Here is a 24,084-nt window from a genome sequence, read left to right as displayed (position 1 = left end):
CAAATGGCAAAGGTCCCTTGGTGGGTTCCAAAAGAGAAAGTTGGATTTCTGAAAAGATTTAATGAAACTAAGGCCAGATCCTTTACATAGCACCACATCTATGGGCATTTCACCATGGAAGAGAGGGATGGGGCACAGAGCTATTTACCTGCTGGTGATGGCTGTGTCTGGTGATGGGACCATGCTGTTGGGGTGTGGCATCCTCTGGGGACTCCCCCCACTTTTGAGTTGTATTGGGGTGGCTGTCCTGACAGTGACAGGCCGAGGGATGCGGCTCCTCGTGCCCACAGCCCGTTCCACTTTCCTGGGAGCAGAGTCATCCGAGTCATGAGTGTCCTCCTCGGATCCCGTGCCAGACAGTGTCTCTGAGGCCCGACGCCGTTCCTCACTGGAGGAAGCGGAGGATGAGGCTCCAGAGGCAAGCCTCAACAGGAGACGACCCTGCCGCTTCTCCATCACCAGGCGGGCAAGGTCAGGCTGCCGTGTTCGCTTACACCACCGTTCTTTGGCCGAGGCTGAGGCTGACAGCTCAGAACCTGTGTCCTCCTCAGAGAAGAGGATGGGGATACGGCTCCGGGGTCGGGAGCCAAGAAGAGCCTGGGATCCAGGAACCACAGGGACTGACTTCTCTGGCACTCCAGGCTCTAAAGATAAACCAGGTTCAGGTGGGATGGTGGGGGGATGCCCAGTGGTGGGGGCAAGGCCATTGAGCAGAGTGTCACCAGTCACTTCTGAGGGTACATCCCCAGGTAGCACTGATAGGGCACAGCTTTCAGTCTCTGCTCCATCTGGCCCAGACAGAATACTGCCATTCTCTAAGGGAACAGGGGGCCTCTCCTCAACAACTCCCTTCTCCGGGATGGCCTCTGTGCTCAGTCCTCCATTGCCAAGAGAGGCTTCCTCAGGTCGAAGAGGTTGCCCGCCGGAAGACATAACATTGAGATGGGTTTTTTCAGCAATGTGCACAAAGGTCCTCTCAACTTTGGTGAAGGGTGAGGAGGCAGCTGCCACAACTCCCCCTGGTCCTCCTGCCAGTCCCACCCCAGTATTAGCCCCAGGGGGCTTCTGTTCAGACTTGAGGACAGAAGACAGTGTCCCTGGCTCAGATACATCCAGTTGGCTCCCTGTGGGGTGGGGCCGCTCATTCTGAGGGGTCAAGGCAGCCAGGGTGCCTAGGTCAGGGTCTGGGGCCAGGTCAGTGGTGACAGGTGACTTCTTCATGTCACCTGGGGAGAAGAGCACCAGTGTCTTGGAGCCCTCCTCTGGCTCCAGGTCCCCATCAGCCATGGATGCCCTGCCCTTGGATTCTTTCTGATCATCAGCAAGCAGTGTGGATGGGGCTCCTTCTTGACTTCTGTCTGTACTCTTCTCACTCACTTCACTGCTGGAGTCACTTCTCAGCCCCAGCACCTGCCCCAAAGCTGCTGCTTCTTCTTCCTCCTCTTCCTCCTCCTCCTCCTCCTCCTCCTCCTCTTCTTCTTCTTCTTCTTCCTCTTCTTCCTCCTCTTCTTCCTCTTCCTCATTATCCTCTTCCTGGTCCTTCCCATTGATCTCTTGCTGAATGGGAGCTGGCATGGACTGACAAGGAGCACTGAGGACAACATGGGAGAAATCCACTGTTCGGACCCTATGCAGGAGGCGGGCACGCTCCCTGTAATCAGACAGGTCTTTCTTGAAGTCCTGGTAGGGCAGGCTCAGGGGCACAGCCCTAGGGAGGCCATTTACCTCAAAAGGTGAAGACAATGAGAATACCTGCAATTGGATTCAGGGAGGACTGGATGAGTTATGGAATTCCGATTCCTCCAACCCAAAGTATCCCAGCAGTGGGCTTCCTATGGACTGCCTCCATCTAACCAGAACATCCAGTGGAGAGCCATAAACATCTAAGACTCCTTTGGGTCACTTTTGTACTGCCCTCCCCACCAATCCCCAACTTGGAGGAATCAGTCTAAATAGTGTATACAATGTTTATATTTCTAATACATAAAATGAAGCCAATAGTAGCATTTTCTTCCCAGGACTGTTGTAAGACTCATATGAGACAATAAATGGAAAATGCTTTGAAAACCTTCAAATGCTGTATCATTGATAGTGTTTCTTATTACTATATGTCAGACACTATGACATTATTACTGTATGTCAGATACTAGACAGAAGACTGATAGACTGGCATAGATTGGTACTTAATCAGGACAGCTAGTTGTTATAGTGGATAGAGTGCCGGGCCTGGAGTCAGGAACACTCATCTTCCTGAGTTTGCTTTGGTAAACCTGGGTAAATCACTTAACCCTGTTAGCCTCAGTTTCCTCCTCTATAAAATGAGCTGGAGAAGGAAATGGAAAAGTTTTCCAGTATTGTAGTCAAGAAAACCCCAAATAGGGTCAGGAAGAGTTGAACAAGACTGAAATGACTCAACAACAAAATGTGCTTTAATAAATGCTTACTGATTGATGAGACCAATCTCTCTCATTCCCTCTTCCCTCTTCTCTCTCTCTCTCTTTCTCTCTCCCTCTACTTCTCCCTCTCCCTCTTTTTCTCTCCTTTCCTGCTTCCTCTCTTTCCCTCCTAACTAGCTCCCTAACCCTGGATCATCTATCTAGGATTCAAAGGGAGAATCTAGATATGAGGGTGATTGCTTGAATACTGAATAGCTGCTTCTAGCCATTACCTCAGGAAGGCTTTTTATGGCAAGGGAGGAGGTGAAGACAGTTAGCCTGGAAAAGGGGAAGACCAACAGAATGACTTGATGGTAGCCCTCATCCATTTGGAGACCTGTGAAAGGGTGATTAGATGCATTCCGGTTGATCTGAGAAGGTCACTTTATCAGCAATGGGGGGTTGCTGCAGGGAAGAAGATTTTGGTTGGATATAGGGAAAGACTTCTCAGAACTATCCAAAAGTGGAATGAGTTGCCTTGAAAATAATAACAATAATAATAATTGCCAATATGATTTCTTACCATAGCCTTTGTAAGGTGAGATAAATAGGTATGATATGAGGTTGAATCAATTGCTGAAGGGCAGAGTTGCTGGCCACTTGCTGGCAGAGTTGAAGGGGGATCTTAGAGATTGCTCCCCTGCCACCAAGCAACCCCACCCCTGCCACCAATCATCCAACCCTTTCAGATAAAAGATGAGGAAACTTAGTTCTAGAGAAGTGAAGTGACTAGCTTAAGGTCACCAGTCCTCAAACTCAGGTCTTCTGACTTCAAGGCAAGTCCTCTTTCCACCATTGGATACCTCCTTCCTCATGACTACAGGTCTTAAAGTGGAAACTGGATGACTAGAAGCCATCAGAGATTACTCAGCTCAGGAGTCAATTTCTACAGGAATCTTTTTACTAATGTTCCCCACCCCAACCCAGCTGCCAGGAGCCTCCACCCCCCCCCCCCAAATTATTTATTATCTAACTTAGATATACTTCCTCAAGAAGTCTTGATGCACCTTTCAGCTTTAATGGTTTAATAGCTATGAAAATCTTTAAAACTGCACCAAGACTTTTGGAACATCTCACAGACAAACAAGTTGTCTTCCCTTATAGGAAGAGAATTTCCCTAAGGGTAATATCAGAGTCACCTGGAACATAAATGACTAATTGGTGATCATAGATTTAGAGGTCACAGAATAGACAGAACTGGAGAGGACCTCATAGACCATTTAGATCTCATTTTACAGAAGAGGAAACTGAGACCTAGGCAAATGAAGTCCCTTGTCCAAAGTCACACATGGTAAGTATCATAGGCAGGATTTGAACCCAGGTCCTACAACTCTAGAACCAGCAAGCACTTTCCTCCATTAGACTTTACTAGGTGGTGCATTGGATAGAGAACTATGTCTGTGGTCAGGAAGCCCTGAGCTCAGATCCAGTCTCAGATTTATTAGCTGTGTGATCCTGGGCAAGTCACTTAACCTTGTTTACCTCAGTTTCCTCATTCCTCATCATTTCCTCATTCCTTTCTGGAGAAGGAAAAGGCAAACCTTACCAGTATCTTTGCAAAGAAAATTCCAAAAGGGGTCACTTGAAGAGGACTAAATAACAACAACAAGATTTTAGTATGATTAAGCTTTGAATACCCAACACATCTGGGACTGCCTCTGGGAGGGAGGGTTCCTCACTCTATTCATGCAGCTCACAGCCCCTATCAGATGACCTTCAAGAGCTACCATGGTAGAAAAAAAGTCCTCAGCTGGTGGCGAATCTTCTAAGACTCACTGACCTTAGCCTTTGCAGACTGACATCTCCCTGATGCTATATTTGCAAGCCCTTCCAGCTTGGCAGGACCATTCAGAGCACACTTAGTGTGTTGGTTTAGTTTCTGAAAACCCAGTTCACCTCCATGCCATGAGGAATCTTTGAAGAAAGGCTTTTTTATTTTATTATGTTTATGTTTATTATGTTTATTATGTTGCAGGTGGAATCTGGATTTGAGGGTTGCTTGAATACTAAATAGCTGGTTCTGGCTTTAGGAAGCCCTCTCAGACACAATAGTTGTGTGACCCTGTTCCAGTCATTGAACCTCTACAGGCCTCAGTTTCCCCATCTGTGGACTAGATGGCCTCGAAGGGCCCTTCCAAATCTAAATCTATGATGTTATGATCCTGTTGTTTCATCTGCATAAAACTACTGAGGGGAAGAAGTCCTTAAGTTAGTGTGCTATAGTTGAAAGGTTTACTAGGCTTAGAGTCCAGAGAGTTGGATTTGAATGTTGGCTTCTCTACTTAATAGCTATGTAACCTTGGATAAGTCCCTTCCCAAACTCAGGAGCTCGAGTACCTCCTCTGTCAAATGGGGAGAATAACACTTGCATTATGGCCTCATGGCTATGTGAAAAAGTGTTTTGTAAACCCAAAAGATTAGAAAAATGTGGGCCGTTATTGTTAAAAGGGTTCTTGAAGATTCTGAGCCCTTTAGGGTCATTCAGATCCATAAACCTAGACTGAGAAATGAGCTCTCTACAAACCCAAAGCAACACTGGCTTAGATCACTGCTATCTGAAAGAAAGAAGGGTCCCCTCCCCATAATCATAATCTTCACTCTTAGCTGCCAATTGACTGAGCCCCTCTTCCTGAGAGCTTAGCACCAGAAAACATCAGAAAGAGGATGAGATGAATCTTAGCTAAAGGGAGCAAGAGACTCAAAGAATTCTAAAATATCAGACTTGAAAGAGACCTAAAAGGTCATCCAAACCAAAGGTGTCACACTCCCTGCCTGTCTGTTGTAAGTAGCCAGGAAAACTCATAAGTGGGTTCAACCAGACTAATCTACAAATTAAGATACAAATTAATATTATTTATGGTGTATTTTTGCTTATTTTTTCAAACACTTAGAATTGTGAAATAACAATTCAACAAACAAAAATCACCATAAATAATATTAATTTGAAGTTTTCGAAGTCCATATGCTGTCTAGGGATCCCTTTCTATTTGAATTTGACACCACTGATCTAGACTAACCCCAATTTTATTTCACAGTTCAGTAAACTGAGTCACAGAGAGTATAAATGACTTGTCCAAAGAAATACAGGGAGTTAATGGCAAAGAGAAGACTAGAACCCAGGTCTCAGACACAAATTCTGGTCCCTTTTCTCCTAGTTTCTGTTTCTTTGGCTTTTGCTCTTGCAGAACCCCAATATCTCATTTATTTGGTTACCTTATTCTCTCTGGATTTCTGTGACATTGTCCTCTCCTAGTCCTCCTACTATATATCTGACTGCTCCTTTTCAGTCTCCTTCACTGTATCTTCAAGCACATCATATGCCTGGAATTGTCTCTCTCATTTCTTCCTACTAGCTTCCTTATCTTCCAAGTTAAATTCCTCCCTTAAACATCAAGTCTTTCCAAAGTCTTTTGCCTTTCTTTTTATTCCCAGTGATCAACACAGGGTCTGGCACAGAGTCACTACTTGATAAATATTGACAGACTGACTAACTTGATCTCTGAGTACCTCCTTATCTATCACTACTTCCTCTCCCCGTTCAACTGTTTCCTGGACACCTTCTCCTGGTTGGTTTGCTCAGGGGAAAATTAGCCCATCATCCTAGAAGGAATGCCTTCTGTTCCCCTCAATTACCAGCTATCAAAATCCCCTTTCCTTTCCCTATACCCATCTTCTTTTTACCCAAGGTTGCTTGCTCCTTCTTTACCCTTGGGCATAATCAACAGACCCTACCACTCAGCCACTCAGTTAAGATTCCATTTCTTCTTTTTTAAAATAAAATTAATCAAAAATTTATCCATTTAATTTTTTTTTCAGAAAACCAACTCAGTTTTATTTATTAGTTCAATTAGTTCTTTTCTTTAGATTTTGTTAATTTCTCCTTTAATTTTCAGAATTTCTAATTTGGTATTTAATTGGGGATTTTTACTTTGTCCTTTCTCTAGCTTTTTTTAGTTACACACTCAATTCATTGATCTCCTCTTTCTCTATTTTACTCATGTTAGCATTTAGAGATATATTTCCCTTAATAACTGCTTTAGCTGTATCCTATAAGTTTTGGTATGTTGTCTCTTTATTGTCATTGTCTTGGATGAAAATATTAATTATATCTATGATTTCTTTAAAATTAGTTTATTTAGTTTCCAATTAATATTATTGCACATGATTTTTATTGTATCATGATCTGGAAAGGATGCATTTAATATTTTTGCCTTTCTGCATTTTATTATGAGGGTTTTATGCCCAATACATGGTCAATTTTTGTGTGAGTGCCATGTACCAGTGAGAAAAATGTATATTCCTTTCAATTCCCATTCAGTTTTCTCCAGAGGTCTATCATATGCAACTTTTCTAACATTCTATTCACCTTTTTAACTTCCTTTTTGTTTATTTTTTGGTTAGACATTTGATTCTGAGAGGCAGGTTGAAGTCTTCTACTAGGATAGTTTTGCTTAAAGTTCCAATTCTCCCTTCTCTCTTCCACACCTTCCCAACCCTTCTTTAAGGAAGTGCTCTGAGTCATGGTGCACCACCTCCCCTAGAATCATGGTTATAATTCCTTTCTCTATTATTCTCAAAGCCCTATGAATGGCTCTTATTACCAGGGAGGTAATAATTTCCACCCCTGTACTGGTATAAAAAAAACTGAGATTTAGAAAAAGGAAATGATAAAGCTTTACACTATGGCAGAGAATGAACTTAGGTCTCCTACTGCCTAGTAGCTCAGCATTTTTCCTTTTAAGATTTTTGATACTATTTTTTTAGGTTTGTTTTGTTTGTTTGTTTGTTTTGCTAGGCAATGGGGTTAAGTGGCTTGCCCAAGGCCACACAGTAGGTAATTATTAAGTGTCTGAGGCTGGATTTGAACTCAGGTACTCCTGACTCCAGGGCCAGTGCTCTATCCATTATACCACCTAGCCGTCTGATGTTATTTTTTAAAAATCACTTTTACTTCCAAAGAATGTCCCCTTTCCCTCAGAGAACTCTGTTATTATAAGTATAATAAAATAAGTACAGTTAGGCCAAATAAATAAACATGCTGGCCATATCTGAAGATATTTCCCACCTAGAATCTATGCCCTCCCTTCAGATTCAGTCCTCCAAAGTTGCTACTGATCACAGCATTGATCAATCTTAGAGCTCTTTTCATTATTCCCAATGCCTGCTTTATTTGTGTAATATCCAGTCCCTCCCTATCAGTGGTACTCTCTTCAGAGGGGAGACTTACCCAGAGGAAAGAGGACCTTGGGCTGAGAGAGGGACAACCTGGAGAAATTCTGCCTTTCCTTCCCTGTTGTAGCCCTGGACATTCTCCGTCGTTTGCTTCTTGAGGGTACTCGGGGTAAATCTATGGGGCCTAGGGATAGTGGCCTCTATCCACTCACTTATAGCTCATTCTGAGACTCCTCAGAGAAGGAAGCTAAGTTTTTGTGAGACAGCTCTTTCTGGTTCCCCTCTAAGTCATATCCACTAACTATGAATATCTCCCAGGAACCTGTGTTGGGCCCTCTTTTCTTCTTCCTCTATACTGTCTCTCTTGATGATCTCATAAGCTCCCAAGGATTCAATTATCTTTCTGTGAATGATTCCCAGACCTATATAGTTCCTCTTAATTTCTCTCCTGATCTCCATTCTTGCATCCCCACCCTGTGGGACTTCTTGAACTGGATGACCCATAGACATCTCAAAATCAGCATATCTAAAACAGAAATCATCTCATTCTCTCTCATCCCCCCCAAAAAAAAAACCCCAAACCTTTTCTAATTCCCAATTTTTCTATTTATGTTGAGAATACTATTTTCCCTTTCACCAAAAACTCAGTGTCATCCTTGATTCCTCATTCATACTCACCCTACATAACTAATCTGTTGTCCAGTCTTATAATTTCTACCTTCACGAAATCTATGATACATATATATGCATATATGTATATGTCTATTTATCTATTATCTATCTTTATCTATATGTTATCTATTATATATCTATTGATTGATATATATATTTTTATACACACACACACACACACACACACACACACACACACGCACACATAGCTACTAGTCTGCTATAGGACCTCATCCCCTCAAGGCTGGGTTATTTCAATTATTTCTATTTGGTCTCCCTGTCCCAGGTCTAACCCTACTCAAATTTGCCTCCATTCACCTGCCAAAACTAATTTTCCTAAAATTCACATCAACCACCACCTTCTCCCAATTGCCCCTCAATCAAATCTAAAATTGTTTGGCCTTTTATAATCTGCTCCCTTTTAACCTTTTCAACCTTCTTACATTTTACTCTCTATCACAGCCTCTAAAATCCACCTTGCTCATCTTCTGTCCTAGGAATGCTCTTTGTCCTCACCTCTAACTTCTGGTTTCCTGTCTTCTTTTAAGACTTAGCTCAAATCTTACCTTCTGCAAGAAGGTTTTCGTAGGTCTCTCCAGGTTAGTGACTTTCCTCTGAGATTGCTTCCAATTTATACTGTATACATACATATATAAATATATATGGTATGCATGTAACTGTTTGAAAGTTGTTTCCCTAGTTTTCACCTTTTGTTGCCCTTTTTGTGTATCTTCTGTGTTTAATACATAGTAGGTAATTAATAAATATTTGCTGATTGACTCACCAAGACTTACTTAACTTTACATCAGCCCTATTCCAGTAGAATCCTTTATAAATGACAAGCATGAGAAAAATGCTTGTTTAATGAATGAATGGGGACAGCTAGGTGGCTCAGTGGATAGAGCACCAGCCCTGGAGTCAGGAGTACCTGAGTTCAAATCCGGTCTCAGACACATAATTACCTAGCTGTGTGGGGCAGAGCCAAGATGGTGACAAGAACTGATGTGTCTTAGGCGCTCTCTCATAAAACTCATAAACTAAGAACCCTAACTAAATTTTTGAGAGATGGAACCCACAGAGAGACCCAATGAGGCAGTTCTCCTACTCAAGGTAACCTGGAAAAGAGCAGAAAGGCTCTGCTCCCCGGGGTTGGAGGGGCGGCCCACCAGAGGGGTGGCCTGCCAGAGTGAAAGAACTTCAGCCTCCTGGAGGCAGCCCAGGACGCTGGGAGCTGCAGCTCACAGCAGTGGGGGAGTTTCCTGATGTACACCCCGGGGGGAGCACTGGGCACAAATTGGGGGAACTGGGGGGGGGGGAACCACTGCCAGAGGGAGCACCTGAAACCCAGCCCTCAGGGCACACAGAGAGCAGTATGGCCAGCACAGCCCAGTTCCAGGAAACAAAAGCAGGCGGAGACAGTAAGCAAGAGCCCCCACGGCATGAGCCCATTGAGCTGAGGGAGGGGAGTGAAGAGAGAGAGACTGCCCAGCTCTGTCCTCTGTTCCTGGAACAGGACTCTGGGGCTCTGACCACATTCAGATCCTGATCCCAGTCTAGACCCCCCATAGAACAACAGGGCCCCCCCACCTCGGCCCGGTGGCAAAGAGGGGCGCATATGGTCATTCACAGACCAGGAGGGAGGACAGAGCCTCACACGCTGAGATCCTTGTGGGAGTGTCCCAAAAGCTCAGTAAGCACCCCCAAAACAGGCTCAGGCTGGGAAAATGAGCAAGCAGAGAAACAAGATGAACACCATTGAGAAATATTTTGCCTGTGAGCCCAAGAAGCATGAAAACACTCAGTCTGAAGATGAGGAAGCACAAGCTCCTGCATCTAAAAACTCCAAGAAAAACAGAAATTGGGCTTAGGCTATGACAGAGCTCAAAAAAGACTTTGAAAATCAAATGAGGGAGTTAGAAGAAAAACTGGGAAAAGAAATGAGAGAGATGCAGGAAAAACATGAAAATGAAGTCAGCAGCCTAGTCAAGAAATCCAAAAAAATGCTGAAGAAAATAGCATGCTAAAAACCAGCTTAGGTCAAATGGATAAAACATTTCAAAAAGTTATTGAGGAGAAGAATACTTTAAAAAGTAAAATTGGCCAGATGAAAAAAAAGATAAGAAAACTCTCTGAGGAGAACAAATCCTTCAGACAAAGAATAGAATTTGGGAAGATTGATGAATTTACGAGAAATCAGGACTCATTACTTAAAAACCAAAAAAATGAAAAATTAGAAGAAAATGTGAAACATCTCATTGGAAAAACAACTGATATGGAAACCAGACTTAGGAAAAATAATTTAAAAATTATTGGAATACCTGAAAGTCATGATCAGGAAAAGAGCCTTGACATCATTTTCAAAGAATTGCTACAGGAAAATTGCCCTGATATTCTAGAATCAGAGGGCAAAATAGAAATGGGGAGAATCCACCGATCCCCCCCCCACCGAGAAAGAGATCCCAAAAAACCAACCCCTAGGAATATTATAGCCAAGTTCTAGAACTACTAAGTCAAAGAGAAAATATTACAAGCAGTCAGAAGGGCAAAGTTCAAATATCGTGGAGCTGCAGTCAGGATCACACAGGACTTAGCAGCAACTACATTAAAAGCTCGTAGGGCTTGGAATGTAATATACCGGAAGGCAAAAGAGCTTAGAATGCAGCCAAGAATGAACTACCCAGCAAGGATGAATGTCCTCTTCCAGGGAAAAAGATGGACTTTCAATGAACCAGGGGGATTTCAAATGTTCCTATTGGAATGGCCAGAGCTGAACAGAAGGTTTGATCTTCACATACAGGACGCAGGTGAAGCATGGAGATTGGAGGAGAGGGGGAAAATATGAGGGACTTGATGATGATGAACTACATGTATTCCTGCATAGAAAAATGAAACTAATAATACTCATATGAACCCTCTCAGTTAATAGAGCAGGTAGAAGGAGCCTTTATAGTTGAAGCACAGGAGAAAGCTGAATTTGAAGATAAAATATGGTGTAAAAAATGGAGTCAATAGAAAAAAGGGAAATTAATGGGAGAAAGAAAAAGGAGAGGGGGAATAGGCCAAGATATTTCATATAATGAGATTTTTCTTTATTACAATGAGCTATTGCAATGATATGGAAGAGGGGAAGGCAAGGGGGGAATGAGGGGATCTTCGCTCTCATCAGAGGTGGCTAGGAGAGGAAACAGCATATATACTCAATGGGGTATAGGCATTTGGAGTAAGAAGGAGAGGGGGGACAGGGGGAAGGGGGGTGATGTGAATGATGGAGGAGAGGATGGACCATGGTGGGGAGAGTGGTCAGATATAACACATTTTCTTTTTTACTTCTTGCAAGGGGCTGGGATTGTATGGCCTGCCCAGGACCATAGGGCCAGGTGGATTCTGGGCCTAAGAGGTGGTATGCAAGCTCGGGGCCTCTTGGCCCCAGGGCCAGGGATCTGTCCGCTGCGCCACTCAGATACCTTACAGCAGAGTCAGAGTTAAAGGAGAGAAAAAATATAGTACATGGTAGTGGAGAAATAAGAAAGGAGGGAGTTGTGATCAGCAATGGCAATGGTGGAAAAATATGGAAGTAACTTTTGTGATGGACTTATCATAAAGAATGTGATCCACCCAGAGTTGGTGGCGTTGGAACACAGACTGAAGCACATTTTTTATTATTATTATTATTTTGGGGGGGTGCAGGGCAAATGGGGCTGGGTGGCCTGCCTGGGGCCGCATAGCAGGGTGATCGTTGGGTGTCTGTGGCCAGATCTGGACCTGGGTGCTCCTGGCTCAAGGGCCAATGCTCTGTATGCCACCCAGCCACCCCTACTATTATTAGTATTTTATTTTATTTTGGGTCTTTTTTCTTTTTTGTTTTTTTGCAGGGCAGTGGGGTTCAGGTAGCTTGCACGTCATATGGCTGGGTGATTGTTGGGTGTACGGGGCTGGATGTGGGCTTGGGTGCTCATGCTCCAGGGCTGGTGCTCCGTCCATTGCGCCACCTGGCCATACCTACAATTATTACTATTATTTTTTTTAATTTTGATTTTTTTCTCTCCCCTTTATCGCTCAAGCGAGTCTATATTTATGGGGGAGAGGGTATTTTGTTTACTCTTAAACAAGAATATTTTATTAATGTATAAAACAATTATTTGTATAAAATGAGAATAAATATTAAATTAATAAAAATAATTACCTAGCTGTGTGTCCTCAGGCAAGCCACTTAACCCCACTGCCTTGCCAAAAAAAAAAAAAAGGAATGAATGGATAGGGAACCATTGATTTCTTTGACCTTTGAAGTTGTGTTTCCCAAACTAATTTGGCCACAGATCACTTGTAGTTCTGGAATATATTGATGGAACCTACACACAATGACCCCTACACACAATTTTGAAATACCTTACAGATAGAGGTTGGGAAATTTTGGACAAAAAGAGGAAATTGTGTCCATTTTGTTTATCTAAGCTTTTTGAAGTAGGGCAGTGTGGTGAAAAAATTGTGAATGTAATGGAATAGTCTTATACTATATGAATATATAAGAATTCAGAGAAACTTGAGAAGTTTGATTTAAGAGTCTTTCAGAGAAAGTGGTGATTGATATGAATTGCAGGAAAATCACTTTTGCAGATGAGTGAAGGTAGAATGGAGTAGTGTTAGACCTGGGGCAGGGAGATCAAATAGAAATAATTGAAATAACCCAGCCTTGAGGTGATTAGACCCTATAGTAGGCTAGTAGTTGTGTAAATAGAGAGGATTATAGATCTTATATGTATATATACAGATGGGTATATAAATATAAATAGATAGATATAATGTATGAACTGATGCATTTTGAAGTAAAGTAAACAGAACCAGGAAAGCAGTATAACAAAGCCCACAACAATATAAAGGAAAGCAACACTGAAAGACATCAGAGGGCCCTCTGGTTAGGAGTTGATGGAAATCTAGGGACCAGGAAAGAAAATGTGATTTCATTAGCATAGGGAAATCTAAGGTGAGGGAGGAAACTTCCTCTACTAATTCAGGTCAGCAGCTTTTCTGCCATTTATAGTAGAGTGCTACCTAGATCAGAGAAATCAAACTCAAATACAGAGTCACTAAACTTATATAAGGATCCCTGTAGACCACAGAATGAATTAGAAAACTACAGATTAACATCATTTATGTTCTATTGTAATTTTATCTATTTTGTTAAATATTTCTCAGTTATATTTTAATCTGGTTAAAGCAGCAATAACTGAGCTGATTGTTTCATACTTCTGGATGAGAGTACCAAGAAATTAAGAGACTTGCCCAGGCTCACCCAACTAGTATATATCAGAGATGGGACTGGAACCTAGATCTAAATGGAAAACATCACTTCAGGAACTAATTATGACTTTAGAGAACTGACAGTAAATTATGCTTCCCTTTTTTGGCAAAGTGGTTGTATAAAATGAAGCATGCTCTGTCAGAAATAACCAGTGTGTTAATTTGTTTTATTTAACCATGCTTATCGTTGCAAGGGAGGGTTCTTTTAGGAGAGGGGCGAATCACTGAGAAATGATAGTGATGTAAGAAAGGGACATCAATAAAATGTTCATTTTTAAAAGACACAGAGAATCAATGTGGCCTAAGGGAAAGAGGGAAGCCTTGGAGACAAGAACAATTCAAGTCCTCTACTACCTCTGATACAGTATCTGGCACAAAATTTGAATGTTTAATACATGCTTATTGACTAATGAACACATACTAAACTGTGACTATGATGAGGAAATGGACCCAAGTAATTTTCTAAGACAGAAAAGTTGCCAATCTGAAGTTCCTTACACAGATGAAATCGTATGATTGGGGTGGGGTGGGGGATATTTCAAGATATCAATTTCATATTTAATAATCAAAAGGAATAAAATACTACCAGCACCAAAGAGTCATATTGAGCTCTTAGTCACATAATAGAATGCCAGAATTCTGTTAAATTTGGTTTGAGATAATAGTGATTTAGAGAGATTCCTGGGGGGAAATCAATGAATGGGGGGTTCTTTGAAAATCTTGGGTTAACCACTCAGGAAGAACCTCACAAGTAGACTAGCTCTAGAGCCTGACGAGATGAACTATAAGGGTCTTTATGATCCCTCAGGGTAAAGTAGCCCCAAGTCAGTGTGCTCTCCTCCTTTGACCCTTCACTTATAGTGAAAGGGAGCAAATCTCTGGTTAGAAGGAAACAACTCTGGGAGTCTGGCCTTAGCTGGCTGAAACAGCCAATAGAGACTCCAGGGCAGTTCAGGCAAGGCAAGGAAGGGAAGAGGAAACAGAACAGGAGAAGTGATATCCATAAAACTAGAGCTGGAAACAACCTTAGAAGTCATCTAGCAGAACCTTATCATTTTACAGAGGAGGAAATTGAGGTTCAAGGAAGTTAAGGATTTTGCCCATGGGTAGTTCAGTGATTTGCTCAAGGCCACATGGATAGAATAATCAAAGATAAAATTTGAACCCAGTTCCTCTGACTCCAGAATTCTTTCCATTGTAGATTATTGACAGTTTTTTTTTTTTTTTTGCTAACTCTTTCCTTTAGAGAGGAATAAATGAGTTAGATGGGCAGATCCTAGCTCAGCATTTTCCTGAGGAGGAAATATTTTCCTATAAACTGCAGGCTGTTCCAAGGTCAGCATGAATCCTTCTGATTTTCTTACCCAGGTACAGTATGCCTCCCTCTGTGTTCCCCCAAACCCCACAGTGATCTAGGAAGTTGTCTAACCTCCAAAGGAGCCTTGGGAATCAAATACTTATAATTATTCCTATCCCTTTGCTTACAACTGACAAAAAAAAAGAGGAAGAAAAGAAGCATTTATTAAGTTCCTGCTATGTGACAGAACTTTAAAAATATTATCTCTCTTGATCTTCACAATAACCTTGGGAGATGGAGATTTCCATTTTACAGGTGAGGAAACAAGGTGAGAGAGGTTCTGTAACTTGCCCAGGGTCTCATAGCTAGTAAATATTTGAGGTCAAATTTGAATTCAGATCCTCTAAACTTATGAGCATGGGCACTGAAATGGAGAAGGCATCTGATTTTTCTTCCTTCTTGTGCTTACAAGAGGGCCAAGATATAAAAAATTCCTTCATCAGCTTTTATCTAATGGGGTCAAAGTACTGATCTTTAATTAGAGATACAGGCTGAACATCAGAGGATGCTGGGATTTTAAACTGGAATGGACTCTAGGGGTAACTTCATCTAGCCCCTTTTTTTACAGGGAAGAAAACTGAGGCCCAATAGTGCCTACAGATGGGAGAGCCAAAAATTCTGACACAGGGCTTGTTTTTCCAAGCCCAGCCTTTTGCTCACTACAGATCAATGTTACACTTTGAGCCAAGCAAAGTAGAGAGGAGAAGCAGAAGGGAGCAGCATCCCAGGGAAGCCTACAATCCAGCTCCACCCTCTCCCATTGCAGAACATCCATCCAAGCATCCTCCATTACCTCTTCCACTTCTCCTGGACTACACTCCAGTGCAAGGGGGTATCTCACGGTGTCTCAGGAAATGTGTGTTATCGGGAGGTTAAAGAGAGTCCACCCTCATTTTTCTACTTAATTGCAACCTATATATGGCTCTCTCAGTTCTCTTTCTGTTTCATCTGGCTTTGTCTCTCAAGTTCTGTTCTCCTAGGTTTTTGTCCTCTCCCTTTCTCTATGCCTCTCCATATTTGATTACAGTCACATTCTTTTCCGAGTCCTTTGAGAGTTGGGCCTGTCTCATGTCCTTCCCATCCCTAGGACAGCCTAGGATTATACAACTGAGCACATTAGGTAGATATTGCTGCCTGGATCCAGTAAGCGGGCAGCCCAGCTCTAAGACACAAGGTGGGTTGAAATTATTGGGAAAGGTTCACCCATCTGACTGACTGCCTCCTCACCCTGGGGTCTCATCCCCTGTGGCAAGGCCTGGGAACTTAAAAAATAGGGATAAAATAAATCAAAGTCTAAATGTTCTAGGGGATGAGGGTACACTAGGGAATTCACCCCCATTTGTCCTCTCTGGGGAAGGCTCCACATAGAAATGAGGTTTTCTTTTCGTCCTTTTTGTTTGTTTTTTTATTCCTTGCCCCAAGGAGAATAATAGTCTAGGAGACAGTCCAGCCTGCCTTGGGGGCTGGGCACTGCGGCAGTCAGCTCCGCAGAGCCGATTTCTCTGGTTCTTCCTTTTCTCCTCCTCCAAGCTATTTCTCTCGCCCCACCCCCACAGTAATTCAGTCACCCTACCTCTCTATGGAATCTCTCCTGCAATATCTGTTCCTCTCTGCCCTGTTTCTCCCTTTCTTTCCCCTTTTCTCTGATTCTGATTTTCTCTATCTCAGCCCTCCATTTCTCCTTTCTGTGTCTGAGGTTTTCTCAGTCTTTCACTTCTTTCCCATCCCATCCCTTCCTTCTCTTCTCTTCCTTTTTCTTGCCTTTTCTCTGCCTCCCTACCACCTAAATTTCCCCCTCTCCACTCCTAGCTGTAACTAGTCTCTGCAATCCTAACAAATCATTCACAAGGTTAGAGCCCCTCTGGGAGAAGCAAAGATTTGACTGTCCTCAGCTTCCCAAGGGAGCAGAACAGGAATGCAGGCTGCGGCCATCAACTGCCACCCAGAGACAAAGAGGGGTAAAGGAGCGGTGCCAGCTCTGGCCTGCTAGTCCCAGGGCCCCTTCTCCCTAAGCCCCTCCTCTGCTCTCCTCACAAAAGGAAATCAAGACTGAACCTGGTGCCACCAAGCCTCCTGACCAGCAAATATCTAAGTGCTGAAAACAGGCAGTCCCTAAATATATAAAGATTCAGTTCTTTGTACTGGCCTATAGGTCAGAGAGGGAGCTTGTCCCTTCCCGGTACAGTGCAGTGCTTAGTAGCACACAGTATGAAAATATGATGAACTCAATAGGACTAAGGAGAAGGAATGCCTGTCGGGGCACACCAAGGAGTATCTTTGAACAGGAATGTCAACATCCCTAGTTGGGGGATTGGGGTGAGGAGGGGGAAGAGTTGATATGCCACCAGGAAAGCCTTCCTCCTCCCCTCCCTTCTCTCGCACCCCTCCATTTCCCCTCCTTCAGCTGGGTCAAAATCCTGAGCCCAGTGCTTGGGCCCCGGGAGCACCGAGCCAAAGGCGAAGACCCCGGGGTGACCGTCGGAGCAAGAACAGGGCCAGGGCCAGGGCAGGAGTGAGCGAAAGAAAGCAGGCAGGAGGCGGGCAGAGTCCTGGAAGGAGTCTTTAATAAGGATTTGGTAGTATACAAGCTCTCCGGATTGTCTGGTTAACATACAGGGACTTAAAAAAGGCACAAAATCCTTTGCACAGCGGCTGGGGGCCCTCGGGGCGCTCCCCTCCTCCGCTCTGGCCCCCGCGCGTGTGCGTGTCGGTGCGTGTCCGTGTCCGCCCCCACCCCGTGACCTTGCGCGTGTGCGTTTGTGGAGTTGGTGTGTCATGTTCAAGTGTTGGATTTGTACAGTACTCGCAGTCCTAGGCAGCCCGGCCGGGCGGGCGGAGGGGGCGAGGGGCGGAGGGGGCGAGGGGCGGGGGCGCTCCAGTGCATGCTTGTATGATACAGAGGCCGGAGCCGGGCCGCTCTCGGCGCCGCTATGTACACCAGGGAAGGGCAGGGCCCGAGGGGGAGAGGAGGGTGGAAACAGAAACAAAGAAAGAAGGAAGGAAAGAAAAGAAGCGTCCGAGTGTTTCTTTTCTTGTTTCTTGCATGCTTGGTCTGCCCCGGGAGAATAGTGCAAGCGTATAATACAGTATTATTGCATTAAAAAAGGGGGCTGGGGTGATGGTGGGAGGAGGCTCAGGGATAAACCAGCTGTGGCTCAGGACCTCTCGGGAGATTCATTTCTCCTGTGTCCCCCACCCCCCCCGGTTCCCCTCCTGGCCAAGAAGGGCCCTCCTGGCCAGCAGGTGTCTGCTGAGTGAAGGTGTGAGGGGGCAGGGAGGGAGAGGAAGAAGGGTGCTTATGGCCTCAGAGAAATTGGGCTGTGCCTCCGAGGCTGAGCTGCCCAATCAACACCCTCCCCCAAATGGTCGATGGTAATGAGGATGGGGATGAAGGGATTTGGGGCAGTCCCTCCTCTTGCCCAATACTGTCAGATCGAAGGAGCCCCGAGCCCTGTCTCTCTCCCCCCCTCCCCTCAACCCCTCAAAGTGGGTAGGGAGGGGTACAGTGGTGGAGCAAGTGCAAAGGAAGCAGATGTTGGTCCCTGAGTTTATTTTATGGGGAGGAGTGGAAGGTTAGGGGACCGCCCTCCCCCGTGGCCTCCATTATTGGGGGAAGGAGAGGAAAGGGAATGGAGAATCTGGAACAGTGGGCAAGGCCAGTAAGGGCCAGGACTGCTCAGAGAGACCCAGGCTCTGAGCTTCGTTCCCCTTCACTCTAGGCTCTTTGGCATCCAAATTGCAAGGCCAAATTTTTTTTTGGGGGGGGGCGGGTGGTGGTGGAAAGAGGTAAAGGAAGGGGGACCCAGCTCTTCTGGCTGGGTGAGGTAAGAAAGGACTGGGGGGAAGTGGAAGTTGAGGAAGAGAAACCCACTGAGCCAGAAAAACATTCCCCCAACTTAACAAAAACTCTTCCCCCAGGTTCAACTCTCTCTCTCTCCCCATCTAGGAAGTTAAGGGGGGGGAAGAGAATCTCCTTCCTCAATCCTCCAGGCCTCACCCAGGGAGAAAAAGAAAAGAGAGCCGGAGGCCAAAAGAAATGTTGGGGGGGGGGAGGATGGCAGGGAAGGTACGGACATAGACAAAGGCAGGGGCAAAAAATGAGAAACCAACATATATACAAATAGCAGCAGACAATTGGGGAGGAGGCGCAGCCTGGTCCCCAGCTCCTCTGGGAGGAGACAATGAGAAAAACGGCCCCCACTGCCAGCTTGGGGGCTGAGGTCACCCCAAGGCGGAAGCTCTGGAAATCAGTGTGTGAGAAATGAGGTGCTAGCCAGGGGCAGGAGAAAGCGGGGAGCCATCTCCGGGCAGGTGCGGGGGCAGAAAGCCTCCCTTCCCGAGCCCCGGCCCCCGGGGGCCCCGGGGGCCCCCGGCATCCCCGGCGCCACGCTCTCCTCCCTCGCCCGCGTCTCTAGCCCCGGTCACGCGGCTTGGTTTAGCAGCTTGTTAAAAAGACACAAGATACATTCGTGATGCGATCGATCGCCGCCGCGGGGGTGGGGGGCAGAGTACAAACTTACTACAGTGAATGAACTTTTGGGAAAACAGCCCAGAAACGCCACCGCCTCTGTGCTGTCTGGGCTGGGGAGAAAAACTCTAGTTTGGCGTCAGGGGCAGGGGGTTGAAATGACGGGAAATGGGGGCAGGGCGGAGCCCTGTGGCCCAAGCAGAATTCCAAGTCTCTCAGAAAATAAAACTTGAGTGGGGGCTGTCGGAAGATAGCAGAGCCGACTTCCCCTTCCCCCCCTCACTCCTCCTGTCCCATCTTGTCTCAACATCTGCAGACCCCATGAAAAGAATGGAGTTTGGGGGGGCACAGCGGAACAGAGCCTCCTTGGAACCCCCAGAACCCCTCCCAGCTCCACACACACAGCCGACGACGGTGCCAGATAAGGGTATGGGACTGGAAGTTTCTCCTCATCAGAATGATACCTTTAGTCCCCCAAACAACTTTCCAATCTCCAATCTTCATCCCTAGTAGGTAATAGCCCTTTAGTTCTCTGAAACCCAACCAAGCTTGTTCTGAACTACCAGAAGTCAGCAAGACTAGAGGATTCAATGCCTTGGACTGACCTTTGGTTACCCTGAACCCCAGGATGACAGGTTGGAAGAGGAATAAAAAAAAGAGGAGATGAATTGTCACACTTAACTGAACCTACCCCATGGCTTGGGTACAAAGGTAGAGATGGGAAAGGTCTGGTTAAATAATGTGGGTCTCTGTGGAGAAAATTCCTAGGGGATTTGGAGGGAGCCAGATGCCTTGGGGTGAGTGTTAACAAAAATAAGATAAAACATTAGCCATTACTTTGAAGGAAATAAAGCCCTCTAGATTGTTCTTCTCTGGCTTAGGAATCAGGGCTTTTGCAGAAGAAACTTGCTCTTTTTCTTTAATGAAAGCTGATCTGAATACTCCTTAAACCACTCTACAATGCCAGCAACTTTAGCACACTGGGGCCTCTCACCAGCAAAAGGGTCACTGGCCCAGGTCCTATCTTTCAGCTTGGACTGAATCCTGACACAGGTGGGAAGAACAAAGTGTCTCCCCCAGCCCATTGCAATCAAGAACCATGCAAGGGACACAGTAAGAGAAGGCAGCATCCCCCAGTACCAGTAAGCTGAAAAGAAAACTTCCACCTCCTACCCAGATCATCATTAACCCCCTCCTCAAAGTCATTTCTTTTGGTCCCTTCAATAAAATTGATAGACCTCATTATGGCCACCCCAGCATCCAAGGACACACATCAGACTGGGTATCAGGTATTAGCCCTATTTCTGGGCTAGAATGGGGGGGGGGTAGGGAAGGGCAAGAGAGAGATTTCAAACACCAGACCCTCCATGGCCTTCCTAGCAGGCAATGGGTGAGTTCACCACACATCCTCTCTGGCCCAAACTGAAATCACTGGATTCAGTAACCCAGCTGGGGTAAGACAGGCAAAGTAAGGAATGGAGAGAGATCAAGAGCCCTTATGCAGTTGCAAGTAGAAATCCCCTTAAGTAGGTTAAGAAAGGTTAATAATACACTAGGAATAGTTCAGGAGTTCCAACTTCCACTCATTCATTAGATCAGGGGCTAGCTAAGTGCCCATGTGTTCATGCTTTGCCTTCATATACACTGGATGAGTGGACCTAGTGTTTGAAGGTTTTTGAAGGTCAGGGAGTCAGAGATGGGGGGGTATAAGGGTTTATAACCATCTTGCCCATCTAACTCTTGCTCTGTAAGCCCCAAGAACTGTTAAGACTCTTTCTAAAACACCCCAGGAAAACCATATGGTAATCTGTTGAAATCACATGGAGTCACTAAACACACACATAAACTCTCAAGCATGCACCTGTTCACACACATACAACCCTTCATACACAGACAGGCAGATGGTATTGTAGCTTGGGATAGATGAAAGAATCCTAGATTTGGAGTCTGAAGACCTACATTTAAAAATTTGTATTATGATGTGATTCTGGGCAAGTCACTTAACACCCTCTGAACTTTTCTTATGTAAGAGAATCAAATTAGATGACATCTAAAATTTTCCTTTTACCTCTAAGATCTTAAATTCCATATACTTTGCCTGGTCAAAAAGCAAGAGTTTCTCTTTAGAAGCCCACTGCTTGGAATGGGTAAGGGAGAAGACAACTCTTTCAGAACCCTGAAGGCTGGGTCCATCTATTTTCCAAAAAAGTCTGAGGTCCACTCATTTAAGAAAAGACAGAATCATGGGGTTATTGGATTTGTCAGGAACTTAAAAAGCTAGTTAATTCAACTGTCTCATTTTACAGAGGAGAGAAATTCAGAGAGGGGAAGTTCTGAGGTCACAAAGTGGAGTTGGTGGCCCAGTCAGATGTCTTTTCTAGGACACCAAGTTACTCCCTAACAGAAAGATGAGGTTTTCAGAGGCCAAAGAAACATCAATTTTGTACCTTTAGGACAAGGGCCAAGAAAATCAAATTCAAAATTCAGTGAGAACTATGTATTTTACTGAATACCCAATCAGTTATCCTGCCATGGATGCTATTTCCCAATAATCTGATTTTAAATATCCACTCTTTCTCTTGGGGATTCACATTGACCTGGCTCACACTAGGTTACAGTTATATTCTGATTTCTGCCTCTGCCTCTCTGTCCTGCAACTTGCAGGCACTGTGAGAAGTAAAGGACCAATATAAGGGGGTAAAGACTGTCTCTGAAATGGAAGACTATCCCCAGGGCAATAGGAGATGAGTGCATACAGATGATGTGACATATTATGTGTGTGTGCTCTTTTTATCCTCTTTTAAAGATAAATCAACAGTGAATGTCCTCACCTCCTATTGGGGAAGAAGAAAGGGGAGAGACTGCTAGTCAGCTTTGGGAAGGAAAACATATTGCATACTACTCCATCCCTTTGTGGAAACATCCAAAGAAGGGATAAAGGGAAGAAAAAAAGTTTTCTTTTCGCTTTAACTCCAGGCTCCCCACACTTATATAATCCAGGAAAGATCAATAAATAATTTAAGTAAATAAATGAAAGATTAAATAAATAAACCAATAAAGTACATAAGTTCCCAGTTATTTAGCATCCCAGGAATGAGATGTTCTGGTAAATCCAAGAATTCTGTTTTAAAATGTTCCAGTAAAAAGAAGGAAACACTTTTTTCAAGCAAACACACCAGAATTCATCCAAGCAAAAGCTGAGCATATTCCATGTAGAGAACTGCCTTTAGAGAACTGCTTTAAAATCACACAAAATCTCCTGCCTCCTTACTGGGCATCCCTCACTTTTGGCCACATAGGCCAATCATTCTCCAGCCTGACTACCTACTACATTCTGTAAAATTGGCTCAGAATGATTTTTGACTATTTACAGAAAAACAAATCCATCTTCAAAAAATCCAAGGATGTCACCCTGGAAGGGCCCAGGCTCCAAAAACAATCCTTAAAGAGGAATTTCAATGTGTTTTGAACCTCCCAAATGGACTACTCTGAAAGACTGGTCACTGGATTACATTAAGTGAGTTCTTCATGACTGTTTAAAAAAAAAGTCTCCTTACCTTATTATAAGGTATTGTTGGAATTAAGGTTGCAGCTTCCCAAAGGGAATACAGTAAAATGCTACTCTTCTGAATGAAATTTAATCTTTGATGATTTAGAAACTATTCATAACTTTTTGGGCATAATATCAGTGATCAATGAACAACTAGATGAAAGATCTGGTTAATGGAGAATTCTATTAATAGAATGTCCTCTAACAATGCTGACTTCTTTCACACTGACAGTAATCAAAATGGCCTAATTCCAGTTAGCCCAGGCCTTTGGAATTCTCCATTGCTGCAAACTTAGCTGAGAATTTTGGGGAAATAAAGGAAAGGGCATTTTTATTATATGTCTTACTGATAAAGGGAGGGGGCCTTCAAAGGTGGTTAGAGACAGAAGGGGCCAAGAGGAATTGGAAGAAAGCTGGGCACAGAAAAGGAAGGTTCATGGGAATTAAGATATACTGAATATTTTCTTGAATAGAAAGTAAAGAGTTAGTAAGATGGCAGAAGGTGGAAGGCAAGCAAAAATTTAAAATAAGTGTTTGTGTGTGTGTGTGTGTGTGTGTGTGTGTGCGCTGGGGGGGGCAGGGGTTCCTTTGAGAGTCCACTGGAAATTTAGCTCTGTAGTTTACCAGAATTGAGAGGAGTGGGTCATTGGTTGAGAAGGTAGGTCAAAGGTTATAGAACATCCCTATCCTCAAGTTTTATCCTAGGGAGGGATGGCTTTGGATTTGATGATCTATCTGCCTGTGCTTTGTGCTTTTATTTTCTGGAGGCTCTTTGCCTGCCACCTCCTAGGAAGGGGATGCAGAAAAAATTAAGCATTACCCTCCACAGAAAGCATTTGGAAGTTTCAAGGGCAGCAGAGTTAGGGACTCAGAGTTGATTATAAATCTGGTAGAGGGCAAAGAATCCAAGATCAAAGATTGTTTGCAGAAATGGGGCTGCCAGCTTTTTAAAAAACTCCTTTGCTGGAATAAAGTTGAGTGGGAAGTAGGAAGGATGCAGGGAGAAGTGTACATAATCCTTTCCAGGAACAATGCCCTGTGATTCTAAGATTCCAGACACAGAAACCCAAGCCAACCAAATCTCAGACCCTGGCACTGTCCTGGGTTTGGAGAGGTACTTCTGAAGAAGATG

The 24,084-nt window shown here is 44.2% G+C and overlaps 1 protein-coding gene across 1 annotated transcript in view; it reads right to left on the bottom strand.

Annotated features, from left to right (window-relative positions):
* The window catches only part of TTBK1 (tau tubulin kinase 1), a 90,722-nt gene that overhangs the window by 3,241 nt on the left and 63,397 nt on the right, over positions 1-24,084 (bottom strand). Inside the window, exon 16 of the mRNA XM_074237012.1 lies at positions 149-1,752. Within this exon, the coding sequence (XP_074093113.1) occupies positions 149-1,752 (1,604 nt within the window). The remainder of the gene's footprint in view (positions 1-148; positions 1,753-24,084) is intronic.

The sequence above is a fragment of the Macrotis lagotis genome, chromosome 5 (assembly GCF_037893015.1).
Source record: "Macrotis lagotis isolate mMagLag1 chromosome 5, bilby.v1.9.chrom.fasta, whole genome shotgun sequence".
NCBI classification, from domain to species: domain Eukaryota; kingdom Metazoa; phylum Chordata; class Mammalia; order Peramelemorphia; family Peramelidae; genus Macrotis; species Macrotis lagotis.
Note: the sequence above shows the minus strand (reverse complement) of the source record. Positions and strands in the feature narration are given on the sequence as shown.